Source organism: Tiliqua scincoides, chromosome 8 (assembly GCF_035046505.1).
Source record: "Tiliqua scincoides isolate rTilSci1 chromosome 8, rTilSci1.hap2, whole genome shotgun sequence".
Classification (NCBI taxonomy): Eukaryota; Metazoa; Chordata; class Lepidosauria; order Squamata; family Scincidae; genus Tiliqua; species Tiliqua scincoides.
The window spans coordinates 42,016,062-42,035,397 of record NC_089828.1 but is presented as its reverse complement, the minus strand read 5'-3'; the positions used below and the strand labels follow the sequence as shown (position 1 = coordinate 42,035,397).

Sequence of the window (19,336 nt, the reverse complement as noted above, 5' to 3'; positions counted from 1 at the left end):
TTCCTCCTCCCCAAGGAAAATGCTGCTCAAGTTGAACATCTCTGCAGCAAAGATGATCCCCCATTTTGCAAACCCTTGACATTAACCCCCTCCTTGCTCTGCAGCTGAATACAAGACTTTGTGTCCAGGTGGCGAAGGGTTCCGGCCCAATCCCATCACAGTCATTTTGGAAGGTAAGCAGACTCACACTCTGATATGCTCTCAGAGCTTTGCAGGGTTTCGGATTTTGTACAAGAAGCTGGGTTTTTAGAATTCATCTTTCTAATACAGTGGTCTCTCTTCATATCATATTCCCCAACAGAGAAAAAATATCCTGGAAATTAAATAAGTAATGTTATTTGTTTACAATATATCCAGCTTATTTTTTTTAATGTGCCCCTATGTTTTTGTTTTTTTAAAATTTAAACATTCAGCCTTAATGCTGAAATATGGTGTGTTATATGGGTTATGTTTTAACTGAATTAGCATCATACTGTTCTCTACGTCATGATGATGCTGTCTTAATTTTATGTAATTATAATTTATGTGTAACTGTAGCATATGCAATATGAATTATATATAATGTAATGTTTTAGATTTTAAATCCTAAACTTGAAACTGGAATGCATTTCGCCCTGCTTTTCTTAAATATATCTGTGTTGAAAAATTGGGAATATTGCAAGAAACTTAAGAAAATAAAAATTAACTTTTTATGTACGCTGCTTGAAAAGTTTCAGCTGATAACTTGGGGACAGACCATTGCTCAGAGTAGAGCAGATGCTTTACATGCAGAAGGTTCCAAGTTCAAATGCTGGTATTTCCAGGTGAGAGTGAAAAAAAAACCCCACCTGAAACTCTGGAGAGCTGCTCTCATTTTATGAAAATATTGCCGAGCTGGAGAGACCAAGGGTCTGTCTGACACCGTAGAAGGCAGAGTCATGTGCTTGACATGTAGTTGAGCTGCTTCAAGCTTGCAACTCTCCAAAAATTTCGCACATAGCTCTTGCCTCTGTACCTTTTGAATATTGTGTTCACCCTCTTAGTGGCATTGCTAGGAGGATGCAGGGGGTGCAAACCACATGAGGTGACAGACATAGGGGGTGACACCACTACTGGCCAAAATTTTTTGAAATCTTATGAATAATACCATCATATTATATATCTTTTGATGTGTCATTTCATGCAGAATGCAATGAACTATGTTGAAATATCTATATTCCATCAAAACTTATAGCCAAAACACCAGTGGGAGATGGGGCAGTAGTGCATCACCACACTCACTGCTGAAGGCATTGCCATGCCCACTGCATGGGAGGATGTCCATCATGGGGGTGGCATGCTGGTCTCCCAACACAGGTGACACAAAACCTAGTGACACCACTGCTTCCTCTGACCTTCCACTCCAGCCTCTTGCCTTGGTTTTCATGGCTTTCTTCCCCTCCCCTCTGTAGCTGCTGCTGTGTTATCAAATAGACCAATTCTCTCCTACAGATATTGATGAGTGTCAGGAGCTGCCAGGCCTCTGCCAAGGAGGTAACTGTGTCAATACCTTTGGGAGCTTCCAGTGTGAATGTCCCCTGGGCTACTACCTAAATGAGGACACACGCATTTGTGAAGGTACTGAGTGGGTGTGTTTGAGAGAGAGTACATAGTGTGTTACATGCAAGCGTTGTCCCTAAAGGGGAGAGGGAAAGGAAAGAATAAAAAACAGAACCATTAGAGTTAACAAAACATTGCTGAAATTGAACTTCTCTTTGTTTAAGCTGGAAAGCAAGCATTAAAAATTCCCAGATTCTGAATTTCAGTTTTTTCAAATAGTCACTGTGGTGTAGATTTCTGCTCCTTTTGAACTATGTGAGTGTATGAGAGTACTGTGTATGTATTTACAGTTTTGGTTACCAGTCTTCAGTCTGAACGCATTCAGTTTGAACCAGCCACCTCCAACATAGCATTTTGCAGTCTTGATAGTTTTAACAGAGGATACAATGAATAATTTTTAAAAAATTAAATTTTAAAAAAATTTTTTAAAAAAAAGTTTAAAAAGTAAAACTCCAGAATCTTAGAAATATAATAACAGTTTTTTTCGTATGAGACTTCCGAAGTGGAAGCATTCCAGTCTTTTCTTTTGCTGATTTGAAACTCAAGGATTTCCAAAAAACCCTTGCAAGGAGTCTTGGATGACTAGAACCCACACCTTCAATTCCACCCTGATGTGTGCCTCTATTTCTCAAAGATATCTTGCATGAGAAAACTCTGAGTTTTTAAGATCAGAAAATGAGACCCTGCTGCAGGTTCCATCCTTCTGGGATATGAAGTTGTCATCACAAACAGTGCCTTTTCATCGGTGTCTCCCAAACGTTTGATTGCACTTCCCCAGGGATTGCACTTGTCTTTCTCCTTGGCTGACTTTTGGGAAAAGTTGAAGGCTTTTTTATTTCATTAAGCTTTTGGAATTGAATCATTTGAAGGTGCTTTCTTAGTTGCTCTTTCTAAACATTTTTTCATGTATATTAACAGGTTTAAACTTTATCCATGTAACTGCCTCACGTACTGTAGTACTGGTCCCAGGTTGCCCTGGCTTCCTGGGCAAAACCCACTCCCATGGCTGCTGCTGCCACTGGGTGCTGAGACTTTAGGGATTGACCAAGTGACCAAGGGATTAACCATGCCAGCCCCACTTTGCCAAACCCTGATGCCAAGCTTGGATGTAGGAATATTTGTAGCTAGGAAATAAACCAGTTAAATGAACATCAGAGCACCCTTCTCCAAGGTTTTCTTTTGAAAGGCCTTAAAGGTGTGCCATTTACCTCTTACATGCAAGGTGCACATGGCCATAGATGCTTAGCAGGCTGGTTAATTGTTGTCTTTCCTTTCCTATCTATTCTTCAGACATTGACGAATGCTCAGCCCACATTGGAATCTGTGGCCCAGGGACCTGCTACAACACACTGGGGAACTACACGTGTGTTTGTCCCCCGGAATACATGCAAGTCAATGGAGGCAACAATTGTATGGGTATGGAGCAAGGGATGATCTTACAGGTTGGGCAAATGGGAAGGAGAGTATCTGAAGTAATCAAGGGCTCAGTTGAGATAAATAAGGAGCACTTTGCTGCAACAGACCAAAGGTCCATCTAGTCCAACATTATCTTTTCCATAGTGGTCAACTTAGGGTCCAATCCTAAACTTTGTGTGCCTGCTCGCCACCAGCGCACAGTGTTGCAAACATGCCATAAGGCACGTTTGTGGGCCCTAGCGCTGATACTAGCCCAGTGCTGGCCGGCGCTGAGCTAATGCCAGTGATGCGCCGGAGCTCTGCCACTCAGCAGTCACGTGGACCGCTGAGCAGCAGAGAGGTAGGAGGGGATACGGGGGGAGGCAGAGAGAGGGCAGGCTGAGGCTGGGGAGGAGGCGTTTTGGGGGAGGGAGCGGGGCAGGACGGAGGTGGGACCGGTGGAGCTTCGCATTTTCAGCACCACTGCAGCCCCACACACTGTGCAGCTCAGGATTGGGCTGGCCAAGGCCTTTGGAAACCCACAAGCAGATCATGAAGGCAATAGCTCTCTACTGTTGTTATCCTCCCTGCAACTGGTGTCCATGGGTATACTGCCTCTAAACATGGAGGTTCCTGCTATCTATTTATCTATCATGGCTAACAGATAGCCTCTGTTTGTGTAATCCACTTTTGTGTATTTTTGTAATTCACTTTTAGGGCAGTGGCAGGTGGGGGGAGGAGGGTGGATCAGGACCAGGAAGGGGTGGGTTTCTTAGCAGCAGTATCTGCCAAATCTTGACCCCCTTCCCAGCCCCAATCCCCCATCCCGGGTGCATGCAGACTTGTGCCAGCTATAGAGCTGGCGCAGGTCCAAGTAGACCCAGCGGCCCAGAATAAGTGTTCCTTTCCCCCAAGGAAGCCTCCGGAGGCCATGTTGGCACCACTGCTTCACTGCATGAGGAGTTTAGGATTGGGCTATGAGATAGCAAAGCTGAGAAAGGCCTTTGTGTGAGACCCTGGAGAACAAGCAAGTCAGAGCAGACAATAGTGGGCTAGATGCTGATGGACCAAAGATCTGACTGTGTAGAAAGTAGCTGCCTGTGTTCAATAATGTATTGCTCAGTTTACCCAGATTGGTCACAATGAGAAAGTCTTATTTGCTACTATGTGGTCACAAGTCACCAATGGCCCACATCTTGCCTTTCAGACATGAGGAAGAGCCTCTGCTACCGGAACTACAATGACACATGTGAGAACGAGCTTTCTTTCAACATGACTAAGAAGATGTGTTGCTGTTCCTACAACATTGGCAAAGCCTGGAACAAACCATGTGAGCCCTGCCCCACCCCTGCCAGCTGTAAGTGTCCTTTTTATCTGTACATTCTTAGATCTATGATTTTCATCTGCATTCTTGAACAATGTTGTTAGCCAGGAGAGTGAGCTTTGCAAGAACTGAGCTTGCTACAAGAAAAGCTAAGACCGCATTGTAAAACCTTACCCCCCTCTGCCAGCTAATTAAAATGAGCTCCTCAAAACAAGAGCCATTCATTCAACACAGGTCATTACTAAACTGGAATCGTTAGGTGTCTCATGCCTCAAGTTCTCCAAGGAACATTTCCGGTGCTTTCTGCCACAGGTAGAATCACAGATAATCACAGATGACTTTCCCTTGCAGCTGGGTACCAGATCCTTTGTGGCAATCAGGCACCTGGATTTATCATTGATATCCACACAGGAAAGCCAATTGGTAAGTGGAACTCTGCTTCCAGTCTCTCTTACTTACCTTTTCTAACAATTTTTTTCTCAGAGCTTTTTCAAACTTTATAGTTGTACAGTCTTTGCCAAAACAGAACTGGTGATTCCCCTGGAAAAGGGGTCTAGCAGTCATGGGGTTGGATAGCATTAGGAGTACATCAAATGTTTCCCATAAGTCTTTATTGCAAAGCTTCCCAAACGCCTACAAGGGAGTAGGGAGCACTGTAAGTTGTTGCAGGGGAGGGGAGAAGGCAGCAGTGTGATCCCCATGATTGCACTGCTGTGGGGACAAGAATGGGTTTTTTTTACCTACCTTCATCCAGTGCTGTAGTCCTGGGGTCCGGGAGGGGCTCCTTACAAAAAGTCTACAAAATACTTACAAAAGTCTAAAAAAAGGAAAAAAAGGGCACTTCCAGTTTTCACAACGAAACTGGAAGTGCCATTTTTTAAATCTTTTTTGGAGATGTTGCGGGCATGGGGAGCCCTGTGGAGGGCTCTCCGGGCCCCTCCTCCGACTCCCCGGACCTGCCAGGACTGCAGTGCTGGCTGCAGGTAGGTTGAAAAAAAAACCCTCCCATCCCTGACAGCAGCATGATCTGGAGAAATGGACTGCTGCCTTCCCCCCTTCTCCATCCCTTAAAGAGGCAAAGTGGTTCCCTGGCTGGTGGGTCCCGACCCACCAGTTTGGGAACCACTGCTTTATTGTATTTATTTATTGTAATTAACACCACATTTATGTATTTTTAAAATCATATCTTCCTAAGAGAGTTATTATGTTCAGGAACGTTGAGTTCAAACATTTTGGTCTCTTTTTTAGTCCAAGTTATAAAGGGGACCTCCTGTATAAAATACAGCCCAGAATGTAGCCCATTCTTTAGGCATAGATCTTCTTTTCTGTGTGCTAAGTTTTATTTAAATACTGATCTTTATCAGTGTTGTGTTATCTAAAAAATGTACAATAAAATTAAAGAAAGACAGACAGACAGACAGACAGACAGACAGACAGACAGACAGACAGACAGAAATTGATCCAGTGTGATGCAACAATGAAAGAGACAAACCCATTGTTCAGTTTTATAGTGATGTATCCAAAATTCTTCTCATCCAAATTACTCTCCAGATACTGGAGTGTATAATTACCTAGACTTGTTTCCAAAGTGGAAACCTTCCACTGTGTATTACAAAAACCCTCGTTACATTTAAAAAACATTAATAATTTCCTTCAAATTAAGATCCCGTGACAATTTAATGTATTGCATTTTGCTTCCCAAGGTATTGGGAGAGGATCTTTCTGTCTTAAAAGAGTCCCTTCTAGAACCGGCAAGTGCAATTTTAAGAGAGGCTCTGTCTGAAGGGCCTGATTATGGACTGAAGCTTCCCATCCAGTAAGAAGAATGTTTAGCTTAAGAAATAATGAGAGTCTTGGGATACTGGCAAAATTTTCCTAAGTCAGACTTGAAAATGAATTTCAGGTGCTTTTTTGCCTAGAGTTTATCTCCATGGAGCTATGAATTTTGGAAGCCCACGGGCAGCCCAATCCTGAGCTGCCCAGAGAGTGGGGCTGCCGCGACGCCAAACACTACTGCTGCAGCATCCTATATGCCCAAGGCAGCCACCACTGCCTCATCAGGAGAAGGGACTTTTGTCCCCTTCCCCCGAGTAAGGGAAGTAGCCTCACAATGGGGCTACTCAATTCTGCAGCAGCTCTTTAACTGGTACAGAATCAAGAAGCCTTGTGTCAGGCCGTGCGGCCTGACACGCACCTCAGGATCCAGTGGAGTAGAGCGCTACCAGTTCCGCCCCCCTCCCCCACCACGCCTTCTCCCTGCCCTCCTACCACCTCCCCCACCCCAGAACACCTCCCCCACACCTCCCGCCACACCCCCATTCACCCCTCCACTGCCTGGCTGTCTGGGTGACTGACTAACAGCAGAATGCAGGCCCAGCACCGGAGCTGGTCCAGGGCGGACTCGCACTGGGCCAGCTCTGGTGCTGGGCCTGTGGTAAGGGCACACCGGCAGTAAGCCAGTGTGCAGGGCTCTAGTTCGGGCCCTAAATTCTTTACTGACTCTGATTAAAAGCTAAGTGGGAAAGATTTTCTGGATCCAGTGCCCCTTACTTAATGTAATGGAATTCCTCTGTGACTCTATTCTGTTAAAGTGACATTGGGGGATTTGGCATGCACCCTTTCAGAGAAGGCACCCCTTTACAAAGGAGCCAGGGGAGTCAAGGAGTGGAGGATATTTCTGCTCCTTGCCTCTGAGACTCTTTTAAGAAGGGGTACTAAGTAAGAGAAAGTTGCTTAGGGCGCAATCCTTACTGGCATATGGGCCAGGACAAGTCCCTTGCACTGTTCCAACAGTATTGCGAAAGTGCCATAAAGCACTTTTGTGCCAGCAGGAGAGCTGGGAGGCTGGCCCAAGCCGGCGAAACAGTAAGCTCAGACCGACTGAGCCAGGTTGGTGTGGGGTTCTGGAGGAGTGTGTGGAGGGCTGGATGGAGGCGATTTAAGGGCAAGGAAATGGTGGGCGGCAGGTAGGCCCGTGGGGGCCCAGCTGAGTGGGGGATGTGACCAGGATTTGGCACTTGTGCCGGATCCTAACCCCGGTCCCTGACAGCCTGAAGCAGCTCCAGTTCTGGACGGCCTGAAGCTGCTTTTTGAACCTCAGGTTGATCCAGACAAGGAACTGAGTGTCTGTTGTAAACAAAGGCGGGTTTGGGTGCTCAGGGTTCTTGGTTTTCGAACCCTGGAGCCCTCAAGGACCCTTGCCCAGTAGTACTGCCACCACCCTGTATGTGCCAGTGCCTCAGTCCAGGGACACTGAGACCCTCTAGGCTTAAGACTATCCTTTGCAGGCACTGAGCTCTTTTTATTTAAAGCCTCAGTCCTCAAGTTACTAGACCTCAGCGGGTACTGGGTAGCTTGCTGAATGGCTAGGCAGGATTCTGAACCTTTGTCCCCAACAGACAATGAAACAACTTAGTAAAAGATATTTTAGTTTATTAAGTACATAAGGTTACACACTCTACGATAAGGCAGCAAATGCTAGAGGCATAAACATCTAGGAAACATATCAGCAATAAAATAATAAAGCTAGCTGGCTATCTCTATTAATCCCTATCTGTCACCTGGGTCAGTTTACTCTTGTAGATCTCTTAGCTCCAGGGCTACCTATGGGGCCAGGTGCCCATGATGGACAATGGAGCTCACACGCATGCAGGATGTTGCACCCAAAACTCTGTTCAAGAAGGCCCACTCACACCCCATGGGCACTCATCATTATACTTCTTATGCTAATAGTACTGAGGTGACTTCATACTTATTAGACTGTCCAATCAGAACCCTTGAGGAACAGAACCTTCTCAAAGTTGGCCTGGTTGCTAACCCCTCATAGTTCTTACCCCTCCCAACTGAAGATCCACAGCTGCACTCAATCACCCTTGATAAGGTGCCTCTCTGTCTGCTAAGGTGCTAAACATTCCAATTGGTTGTAATTCTTGTTATCTGTCATTCCTGGCCAGCAAAGGAGAGACAACAAATCCTTTTGTTTATTTACTCACATTCCTGCAGCTGGGAACTGCTAGCAACTTCTCGGTTACACTGCCTTAGTTTGGTTCAGGCTTCACATGCCAGCCTAGGCCTAACATGTGCTCATTCATATTGAGTAATTTTCAACTTTTTGCAAAATAACTTGTTTCTTTCTCTTTCTGAGACCATCCTGAGGAAGCTTGCCCATCTCTGCTTGGATTTTCCTGAAGGGATTTGAGATGGGAGGTATTGTTCTCTAGAAGTGAAGGTCCTAGCCTCTGGTCATTCAAACCTTTACTAACTTTCATTTTTTTCTACAGACATTGATGAATGCAGCGAGATCCCAGCAATTTGCACAAATGGTGTTTGCATCAATCAAATTGGGAGCTTCCGTTGCGAGTGCCCCATTGGCTTCAGCTACAATAACATCCTGCTGATTTGTGAAGGTAGCAATTAGGGAGCAGGATTGAGGGCTGCAGGCAATGGCATAGCTAGAAGATCCAGGCTTCCCTCAAAGCATTGTGGGAATTGGATGTTAGAAATCTCAAACCCCTTTTACCTAACTACAATTCCCAGAGCTCACTCATAAACAGCCATAAATAGTTTGGGTGTTTTTAAATATAGAAAAATAATCTTTGATCAAAAGAAAACTTTAATGAGTTTAGTAATTTACGTTCTAAGCCTATGGACCTGCTGCGGCACCAGAACTTGTGTTCCAGTGGTGCAGTTTGCTCTGTAACCTTCACAAAACACAATGCATCACAGAGCACAGCCTGGCCACCAGGCTGTGAGTGAGTGAGTGGCAGCAGCCAAGTGACAGTAGCTTCCGCAGGAGCCCAGTGCCGGTAGTTGGTGGAACAGAGTGGATGGGGGTGGGGGTCTGATGAGGACAAGAAGCAGCCCTGCCAATATCCTCCTTCCTGGCCTCGATCCACCTACACTAATCCATTCGGTTATGTGCCAGCAAAATTGCTAGTACAGGTCCAAGTAGACCCACTGGGGCAGTAGAGGCTTACCCCAAAGCAAGGGAACAGATGTTCCCTTAACTTCTGTGATTGCCCCCCCCCGGCAGGATGTAGCACATGCTCTGGGGGGGGTGGCTTCATCAGTGGGGCAAAGTTTAGAAAGCATTGGGCTGCTAGCTTTTAAAGCTATTTTAGTTTACTTAAATATTTAGTTTAACAAATTGCACCAACACCAACAGTGGTGCAAGTGAAGCTCCTGCTCATTTCCCTGGTACCACAACCCCATCTACAAATGGGAGTCTTCCGAAGAGGCCCCTATACCATCACAGGGTTCTGGGGGAATCACTCCCATTGGCCAGTGTGGAGGATGGGAGAAGGAGGAGCTGCTAGTGAGTTTCTTGACAGAGCAGTTCTGCCTCTAGCCCAACACAGGCATCTTTGAGAGAAAGTCTATTTGCTGGTAAGGAGGGTGGGAGAAGGAGCTCTACTAGGGAATCACCAAGGTGACTAGGGGGATCCAGTGCACGGCTTTGCTCCCAGCTGATAAAAGATGAACCTCATACACACAAAAAGATCTAGTGTGCTTCGTATCAACCAATATCTTATGAATAGGCCCTGCACCAATTAGCAGTCATCTTTATTTAAACTCATCTACCTTAATGTTATACATTATAAGAACACTTTTTTCTCCAGTTTTGCTACAAGCCATGCTTTGACCAACCATCAGTCTTTGGTGCTTAAGCGGTTTTGAAACTGGTCCTATACTGTGGATCCATGTCAGCAATTGTGAGCTTACAACCAGGAGGGCAGGATAGCATTCTAGATTAATGAATGTGGGGTCTGAAGGTGTGATCTTATGGACAAAGAACTGGAAATGTATGTGTGTATATGTATGTCTCTCTGTTGACTCCCTGCAGACATTGATGAATGTAGCAGTGGAGAGAACCTCTGCCAGCGCAATGCTGATTGCCTGAATATTCCAGGGAGTTACAGGTGCGAATGTTCCTCCGGCTACAAGCTGTCACCTAGCGGAGCATGTGTGGGTAAGATGGGAGCTGTTCCTTTGCACCCCAGAACCAAGTTCCTTTGCTAACTAGACAGTAGCCTCTAGGGCCTGCTTTCCCCCAAATCCAGGTCTATTTGTGTTGTGGTTTCTAAGCAAGTCAGCAAACAAAATTCAGTATAATGAGACTCTCACTTTTCACTTATTCATGTCCCAGTTCTATCCTCCTCACCCTCCCCCCTTGCCATGCTGAAAGGTGTGCACTGTATCCAGTGGAGGGGCGGAGCGGAAGGTTTTGGAAGGGAAGGGGGATTTAAATCCTCTTTCCCCTCTGTAAGCCTTCCACTATGCAGTGGGTCTGCTTGGAAATCACTAGCACAAGTCTGAGGAGAGAAAGGGGGCCTTGAATTCTGTTGAACTCAGTGGGACTAACTTCTGAACAGACAAGCATAAAATTGAGCTGTTAATACTATACTCTCCAAAAATGTGTGTGTGTGTATTGAAAATACTTACTATCCTGCCTTACTCCCAAAGGACACATAGGAGTTGTACCGTTGAAAAAAAACAAAACACAAAAGCTAAACTCTAGTAACACTTGTAAGATGATCAACCAAGTTTATCAGGACCTTCTAGGAAGAAGAGCAGTTATGTTTTTACTATTAGGAAGATTGTGTTCAGTGACATAGTGGGATGATTTCACAGAGTTCTACTCCCTCATAGAGGGCATTTTGACCTCTCCTTGCTGCTTGTCTAGGCTGCTGGTTTCTATGTTTGTTTTCCAGGCCGCAATGAATGTCAGGAAATTCCAAATGTCTGCAGCCATGGGGATTGTGTTGACACAGAAGGAAGCTACCTTTGCATCTGCTTCAATGGGTTCAAGGCCACAGGGGACCTGACAATGTGCATGGGTCAGTATCATCAGGGCAGGATGTCTAGGCTGCAAATTTCAAACCAGATTCAAACTGGCTTAAACCTTCATGGATCCTGCCTGAAAACCCTGGGCATGGGTCTTGGGATTATTTTAGAGTTAAAGTGAATGTAATTTTAAAAATATATACAGGCATGCCTCGGTAATATAGCAGGTTAGTTTCCATACCACCACCATAAAGTGAATACTGCCTTAAAGAGAATCACAGTCTTTTTTTCACTTGCCAGTGCATAAAAGCCTAAAAATATATTTACATTATCATTTATGAAGTGCACAATTGCTCTAGGTCTAAGAAAACGATGCAAAAAAAATTAAATAAATTCTTAAGTACACACAGTACTTTTTGAGCATGGGTATCAAAATGGCGCCTCTCGACTCGCTCCATTCAGCTCAGAATCAGCTGATATCTCTGCCAAAAAAAACCCTTAAGAGCAAGGCAAGCACCAAAATCAATAAATAAGAATACAAATGAAAAGTACTGTATTAGCATAACGCTCTAAAGCAAAGCACCTTAAAGCGAAGTATGCCTGTATATGTAAATATTTTCCATCTGCACATATGGATTTGCTAATATGGATATTTGCCTTATAGAGTTGTTCTAAGATAGAGAAATGCATGTGAAATATATTGTACTCTAAAGCACTATTTAAGTGTGAAGTATTATTAATTGCTATTTTCTGCTCCCACCCACTTGCTCCATGCCTTGTTTTTGCCCCGTAGATATTGATGAATGTGACCGTCAACCCTGCGGGAATGGAACTTGTAAGAATACTGTTGGTTCCTATAACTGCCTCTGCTTCCCTGGGTTTGAACTGACCCACAACAATGACTGCATGGGTAAGAGGGTCCGGGATGGAATTGAGCAGAAAGGAAGTAGCTTTGGGGAGCATCCGCGCTCACCTTTCCTCTTGTTCTTCTCACAGATATTGATGAGTGCTCCTCTCTGGCGGGGCAGGTGTGCCGAAACGGGCAGTGCATCAACAACATTGGCTCCTTCCGGTGCCTGTGCCAGGAAGGCTATGACCACACACTGGATGGCAAGAACTGCGTGGGTGGGTGCCATCTGGATCAACTCAGTGCAGTGCGTGCAGTGGGTCCTTCAGAAGAAGAGGCATCCTAGTAGGGTGGGATAGATTGGGAGGCAGTGAGTCATAGGCCAAGAAATTAATAAAAGGCTTCTGCAGAAATGCTATTTCTGGGAGAAGAAAGAGGTTTCCAAATTTTCCAGTTTGGACAAAGCGCTGGACGTAAATATAAGAAAGCAGAAGTATAGGGCTAATCTCAAGGGAGAAACAAGGCAGGCCCAAGAGGCTAACTAGGTCAGAGGACCCTTGGCTCTGTTTTAGAGGTATTGCAAGTAACTGAGAAAGGGTGATCGCATTGGCAAATTTATGCCCTCCCCAATCCCTTTCCACCCTCCCACCACCCCTCCTGCCTCCCCCACCATCTCACCTGGATCAGTCAGAGGCGCCTGATCCTCTGGCACCTGCAGAAAGGCTGTAGCCCTCCCATTAGAGTCAACAGCAGTGCATTGAGCAGTGTGTTCCAGGAATTCCTTTCATGACTAGTGCTGACTGCTTTATGGCAGTCAGCACCAATAGAAGAGGCACAACAACAATGGCCAGAGCAGGTAGAATTGGGCTGTAAATCCTGCAGTGGGAAAACAAGACATCAAGCCTATATTTTTTTCCACTGCTGGGCTAATGAGGAGAGCCAGAATTTAGATTTGGAAACTGGTAGTAGAAAAGGGTTAAGCATCCCCTCCCACAGCACTACTGCTTAAGCAAAAATCAAAAAACCCCTTGCCCTGCTATGTATATTTTAAAGCAGGGGTGCCCAAACCCCGGCCCTGGGGCCACTTGCGGCCCTCAAGGCCTCTCAATGCGGCCCTCAGGGAGTCCCTAGTCTCCAATGAGTCTCTGGCCCTCCGGAGATTTGTTGGAGCCCGCACTGGCCCAATGCAACTGCTCTCAGCATGAGGGTGACTGATTGACCTCTCGTGTGAGCTGTGGGATGAGGGCTCCCTCCACTGCTTGTGGTTTCACGTCTGTGATGCAGTAGCAGCAGCAAAGGAAAGGCCAGCCTTGCTTTGTGCAAGGCCTTTTATAGGCCTTGAGCTATTGCAAGACCTTCATTCATTCATATAAGTTCATCTTTAATATATTCATTTATGTAAATGTATGTAAATATATTCAAATTTAAAATGTAAATTAATTCTTTTTTTTCCCCCGGCCCCCCGACACAGTGTCAGAGAGATGATGTGGCCCTCCTGCTAAAAACTTTGGACTCCCCTGCTTTAAAGCAACAAAATAAAAGTGGGAAATCTGATCACAGATATTCTACCTCACATGTCATTTGGCCCTCAGTGAAGGATTCAAAGGTTACACTGTACCTCAAAGGAGATGCAGGAGTGAAAATGAGTGCAGCCAAGAAGGAAAAAGTCCTTGGAGGGCACCATGTTGGGTGACTCCTTCCACCCCCTCTAGCTGATCTGATCACATTCTTTCTTACAGACATCAATGAGTGTGTCAGCCTCCCAGGGACTTGTTCTCCAGGTACCTGCCAGAACCTAGAAGGCTCTTTCCGTTGCATCTGCCCTCCAGGCTACGAAGTTCAGAATGACAACTGCATTGGTAAGGGACACGTGCATGCAGAATAGAAAAAGAAGGTATACTGTTTCTAAACATGGAAGTTCTGTTTAGCTATCATAGTGAGTACTTGCTGATATAGTGGAGAATTATATGAACAAAGTTAGATTCCTCCTGGATTTGACAAAAGGTCCATCTTGGCAAGCATCCTGTATTCACAGTGACCAACCAGGAAATCTGGGAGCACAGAACAAGGATCCTCCTTATTGTGTGCCCCCAACATTTGACATTCAGATAGTTTAGATTTTATTTATCCACACCCTTGTTCCCTACCTTTTGACCCTAACAGAGGCCCCCAAGGCAGCTGACAATCATTTTAAACATATTGCACAAATTAAAACAATAGACAGCCTCTATACATTTCCGTCTCGATATCTGAGCTAATAGCTAATTGATAAGATTCTACTTCATGAATTTGTCTAATCTGTTTTAGAATCCCTTGTAAGATTGTGGCCGTCATTACATTGAGCATTGTGTATTATTTTTAATATGAAGACAGGTCACCCCTTGCAAGGACTGAGCCCCTCACCCCTTCTCCACCTCACTACACACACACCCCACCCCACCCCCGGTGTGGTTGAGCAATACCTTGCACTTTCATCTGGTTAGGGACCAGAGCATGGATGAAAATCAAAAATGGATGAATGTTAGGCATGGCCTTATTTAGATTGCAAATTTATTTTGGCCAGCAATAAAGATAAATAACTATATTACACATGTGAATGTGTGTGAAGCCTAAATAAATAGAAATTAAAAAAATAAACATAAGAACATCAAAGAACATTGTGGAAAGTTGGGTGAAATTGGACGAAAAAGGCAAACATGTGGATGAAATTTGAAGTGTGGTTATAATTGAAAATGGCTGAAAGAGCAAAGTGATGAAAGTCACATGGATGAAAGTCAAACTACTGCTGCAAGGCCACCTGTGCTACCCTTTTTCCTTGCCTGTGGCCAAAGCCTCCCCCCACCCATCTTTGGTGCAACATCCCATCTTTGAAGTTGTTGCTGATTCTTCCTTGGTGGCTTGCAGATATCAATGAATGTGAAGAGGAACCCAACATCTGCCTGTTTGGCACCTGCACTAACACACCTGGAACCTTCCAGTGCATCTGCCCACCAGGTTTTGTGCTCTCCGACAACGGCCGACGCTGTTTTGGTAAGTACCACCGAGGTGCACGCTGCTGACCTTGGGTCTGGCGCTATCTTTCAACATAACCTACCTCACAGAGTTGTTGTGAGGATAAAATGAAGAGCAATGTACAGTGGGCCCTCCTTATTGGTGGGCTCAGCATCCACGGATTTGAGTACCATGGATGCCGAGTCCATGACTGGAGAGCCTCAAAACACCTCCTGTATCAGATGTCACCAGTATCAATCAGAAGTGCCGTCTGGACACATCCGGGAGGCCACACACAGCCCCCAGGTAATTGTGGCACAGTGTCCCCTCCCATGAATTTAATTGCTTGTAGAATTTGGCAACTGGGGGGGGGGGGCGTTACCTGGAACAGATCCCTTGCACTGAGGGCCCAATGTAGGGCCCACTGTAAAATAGCTAGAACTCCTTAGAGGAAAGGTGGTATGTGAATATGAAAAAATGTAAATAAATAAATCCTTTTAGATGTCCTCCTTTCAAGTCTCGTTCAAACCTTCTGTAAGGACTCTTCAGACTTTGCTGCACAGGGCAGCCACTTAAGAATACAAGAAAAACATTTCTGGATCAGATCAAAAGCCTATTTAGTCCAGCACCCCCTTTCCAGCAGTGCCTGACACAGTATCTTTGGGAAGCCCACAAGCACGGTGGTGGGTTGTGTGGAGAAACTTTTCCAGCACTTGAATAGACAAAGTTGAAGGATTACACAGGCTCCTCTTTCCTACGATCTTAGAAAAATGTACTGACTTGTCCAGGGATGTTAAAAATCTCAGTGCTTCTTTTTCCTTTGCTCTCTGTGAATTATAACAGTATCTAAGATTTGGGCAGGTGTGGTAAGTTTCATTAGACCCAAAAAACATACTTAAAGTAGACATACCTAAGATCGTGCTGTAAGGGTATTGACTCTTTAGTACCTTTCACCTTCCACCCCATCATGCTTTGACTTCTGTCCCCACTCCCTTTGCAGACACTCGGCAGAGCTTCTGCTTCACTCGCTTTGACAATGGGAAGTGCTCTGTCCCCAAGGCCTTTAACACCACCAAGGCCCGGTGCTGCTGCAGCAAGATGCCTGGGGAAGGCTGGGGTGACCCGTGTGAGCTGTGCCCCCAGGAGGGCAATGGTAAGTGCCTGACTTTGTTTGGGGGATAGGGGGCATCTGGGGAAGGTTTGTGGGCTAAAAGGATGAGAGGACAGTGAGAAGTGTGATATGGATAGAGGTGATGGTAGCAGAAACAGAGTCTGTCTTCTCATCACTACTGATGCATTACATGCAAACTGAACTTGCAGAGAGATCTGGGAGGGAAACTTTTGAAAAAGAAGAACCCCTTTCCATATCACTTTGGAGACTCAGTGCAGTTACCAGACACATTAACCTGCCCAGGGACTAACTAACTAAGCCCACCCCCACCAATGCAGGCGTGCATCTGGGGAGATGTGGATAAAAATCTTATTTAAAGAGCTTCTGTTGGTCGTATTCTGTGGGCTGGATAAAGTGCTTCTGTGGGCCGTATTTGGCCTGCAGCCTTATGTTTGACACCCTTGTCCTATATCACTCCATAGTCTATTGTATTTTTGCCTACTCTTGGGGATTTTTAAAAAAATTTGTGTATGTGTGTTATTAATTTGTAAACTATTTTGGGTGGCTTCCAGGGGAAAGTGACATTAATGTTTGATAAAGAAATATAACCTCATTTATTTCCTCCTCTATAGTTGCCTTCCAAGAACTGTGCCCATATGGTCACGGAGCCATTCCTGGACCAGGAGATACACGAGAAGGTGAGGTGGTGATATGCGAGAAGATATCAGCTGTGACACTACCACTAGCAGCACTTCCTGACCTCAATCCATCCTCCTCCCTGCCCCAGTCTCTACTCCATTCCTCCCACTCCTCACATCATTCCGTCCACCCACCCACCCTTCGTACTGACTTACCAACAAAGAGGCTCAAGGGAAGGCCATTGGCTCTTGGCTGCAGCACTTGCCTAGCTGTGCAAAATGATGTGCTAAAGTTTGCAACAGCTTTAAAGCACACTGTCACTGGAACACAGGCCCATAAGATTGGGCCATAAATGGCCATAAATTCAATTAGTGGAAGCAAAGGAATGATGGAGAATATGGGTTTCAGTCCATTCCTTCACTGTTACTGAAACTACAGAAAATCTATATCGTTTTTTTAAATGCTGTGTATTTGCGCCTTCTGCCACTGAGGATCTTTTGGCAAATAAAACCATATGCCAAGGAAGACAAAAATGTTGAAAAGCAAAATGTAAACTGTATTTGCCAGATCTTGAATGTGGTCTTTCTGGCTTCCCTGCTAGATGTGAATGAATGCTCTGAGAATCCTGGCATTTGCATCAACGGGGCTTGCATTAATACAGATGGGTCGTTCCGCTGCGAGTGCCCCTTTGGATACAACCTTGACTACACGGGAGTGAATTGTGTGGGTAAGTGTCTGGACAGCTGTGTTCTTTCTGGGGGAGTGAGGAATGTACAGAGCAGCTCATAAACAGTAGGTTAAACCCGTTTTGACTCGGGCTGAGCCAAACATTCTTCTAACTTCAGTTTCTGCAGAACTGCATGCTGGGGGTGATGTTTTGTAGGCAGATGGCTTGCTGTGGATTAGTGGCAGCAGGTGTCCTCCCCCCCCCTTTTGTTTAACTGCTTTATACTCTGCTTCTGTGGGAGACAGCGTGAACACTTGAAGCTTGTTTCCCTGGTGGCTGACTCATGCCTGGGTCATGAGTGACATCAAACACCCAACGCTGCCAGACAGTGGTAAACCCACCCATCCCCAAAATTTTCAGAGAAATGTGTGCCTTATCCCTGAGATTGTCAAACAGCCCCCTCCCTGCTCCCATTTTATCACCTGCAAAGATGGAGAGGAGCTGTTGTATCATCCTTAGTTTCAGTGTTTGATATGCACGCCTAGGGTCTGCCCTAGGGTCTGCAAGCCCTTACCATGGGCTCAGCACCTGAGCTAAGCCAGCATGAGCCCACTGTGGGCCAGCTCTGGCACAAGACCCACGCTCCACCGCCCAGCAGTTGCCCGGACCGCCTGATGGCGGAGAGATGTGTGGGGAAAGTTGTGGAGGAGGCGTTCCAGGGCAGAGGGAGATGAGGGAGGGCGAGAAGGAGGCATGGTGAGGGAGATGGGAGGGAGGGAGGGGGTGGGACTGGTGGAGCTCTGTGGGACTGCATGGTCCAGCGTGGGACTCTCCAATTCTGCGATAGCTCCAGAGCTATCATAGAATTTAGTAGCCCCATTGCAGGGCTGCTTTGCTTACCTGGGGGAAGGGGAAGAAAGTCTGCTTCCCCTGAGGAGCCGCCAGCAGCTGCTTGGTTGCGTGCTGGATACCGCAGCAGCCATTTTGGCACTGCGGCAGCCCCAAGCCCCGGTCAGCTCAGGATTGGGCTTTGTAATACTTACACAAGCTCTTTGCAGTGCTGATTAACTGTTCCTCCTCTATGATTATTAACAGTATTTATTATTAACAGTATTTATATACCGCTTTTCAACTAAAAGTTCACAAAGCGGTTTACAGAGAAAAATCAAATAACTAAATGGCTCCCTGTCCCAAAAGGGCTCACAATCTAAAAAGATGCAAAAAGAACACCAGCAGACAGCCACTAGAACAGACAGTGCTGGGGTGAGGTGGGCCAGTTACTCTCCCCCTGCTAAAAAAAGGAGCACCCACTTGAAAAAGTGCCTCTTACCCAATTAGCAGGGGTTGTCACAGAGAACCACACAGAACCTCCCTAGGGCAGTTTTTAAAATACTATTTTTAATGGATAAGGGACAAATGAATGGCAAAACATACAAAAGTTCATCAGCATGTTTAGTTTTAAAAAAAAAAAATACGGTAGTAGTCTACGTGAAGCATGAAGATAGGGGCAGAACTGATGGCTGAACTAGTGTTTGAGTCATTGGTGTGTGTGCCTGCCATTCCAGTTACATAGTCAGAAAGTAGGGAGGAATGTGAGCTCTCCTGCAATAATACATCATTTCTATATTTTTTCTGTTCACTCCAATCGGAAGCGTAGCTGGAGGGGGGGCGGAGCACTCAGCCTGGCAGGGAGGTGGGCGAGTGGCCCCTCCCTTCGGAGCCATTCCTGGTGGAGGGGGGCAAAATGGAGCCCCATTTTGCCCTCCTCCACCAGGAATGTTTCCGAAGGGAGGGCCGCTCGCCCACCTCCCTGCCAGGCTGAGTGTTTCGCCCCCCCTCCATCTATGCCACTGCTTCCAATTGTATTCAAGATATACTAATTACATGTGAGGGAAAAACCTGTCATTCACTCATCTTTTGGAGCAGTCTAACCAGATATAGAGTTCTTTTAACTGATTAATTAATTGATTACAATTTTAAATGTTTTTGCATATTACTGAA

General features: G+C 45.6%; 1 protein-coding gene across 1 annotated transcript in view; it reads left to right on the top strand.

Annotated features, from left to right (window-relative positions):
• FBN3 (fibrillin 3) overlaps positions 1 to 19,336 on the top strand; it is a 144,658-nt gene that overhangs the window by 99,968 nt on the left and 25,354 nt on the right. The window contains exons 37-51 of the mRNA XM_066636426.1: positions 105 to 173; positions 1,471 to 1,596; positions 2,869 to 2,994; positions 4,181 to 4,330; positions 4,649 to 4,720; positions 8,578 to 8,703; positions 10,140 to 10,265; positions 11,008 to 11,133; positions 11,874 to 11,990; positions 12,077 to 12,205; positions 13,667 to 13,786; positions 14,832 to 14,957; positions 15,919 to 16,071; positions 16,662 to 16,727; positions 17,270 to 17,395. Of these exons, the coding sequence (XP_066492523.1) occupies positions 105 to 173; positions 1,471 to 1,596; positions 2,869 to 2,994; positions 4,181 to 4,330; positions 4,649 to 4,720; positions 8,578 to 8,703; positions 10,140 to 10,265; positions 11,008 to 11,133; positions 11,874 to 11,990; positions 12,077 to 12,205; positions 13,667 to 13,786; positions 14,832 to 14,957; positions 15,919 to 16,071; positions 16,662 to 16,727; positions 17,270 to 17,395 (1,758 nt within the window). The remainder of the gene's footprint in view (positions 1 to 104; positions 174 to 1,470; positions 1,597 to 2,868; positions 2,995 to 4,180; positions 4,331 to 4,648; positions 4,721 to 8,577; positions 8,704 to 10,139; positions 10,266 to 11,007; positions 11,134 to 11,873; positions 11,991 to 12,076; positions 12,206 to 13,666; positions 13,787 to 14,831; positions 14,958 to 15,918; positions 16,072 to 16,661; positions 16,728 to 17,269; positions 17,396 to 19,336) is intronic.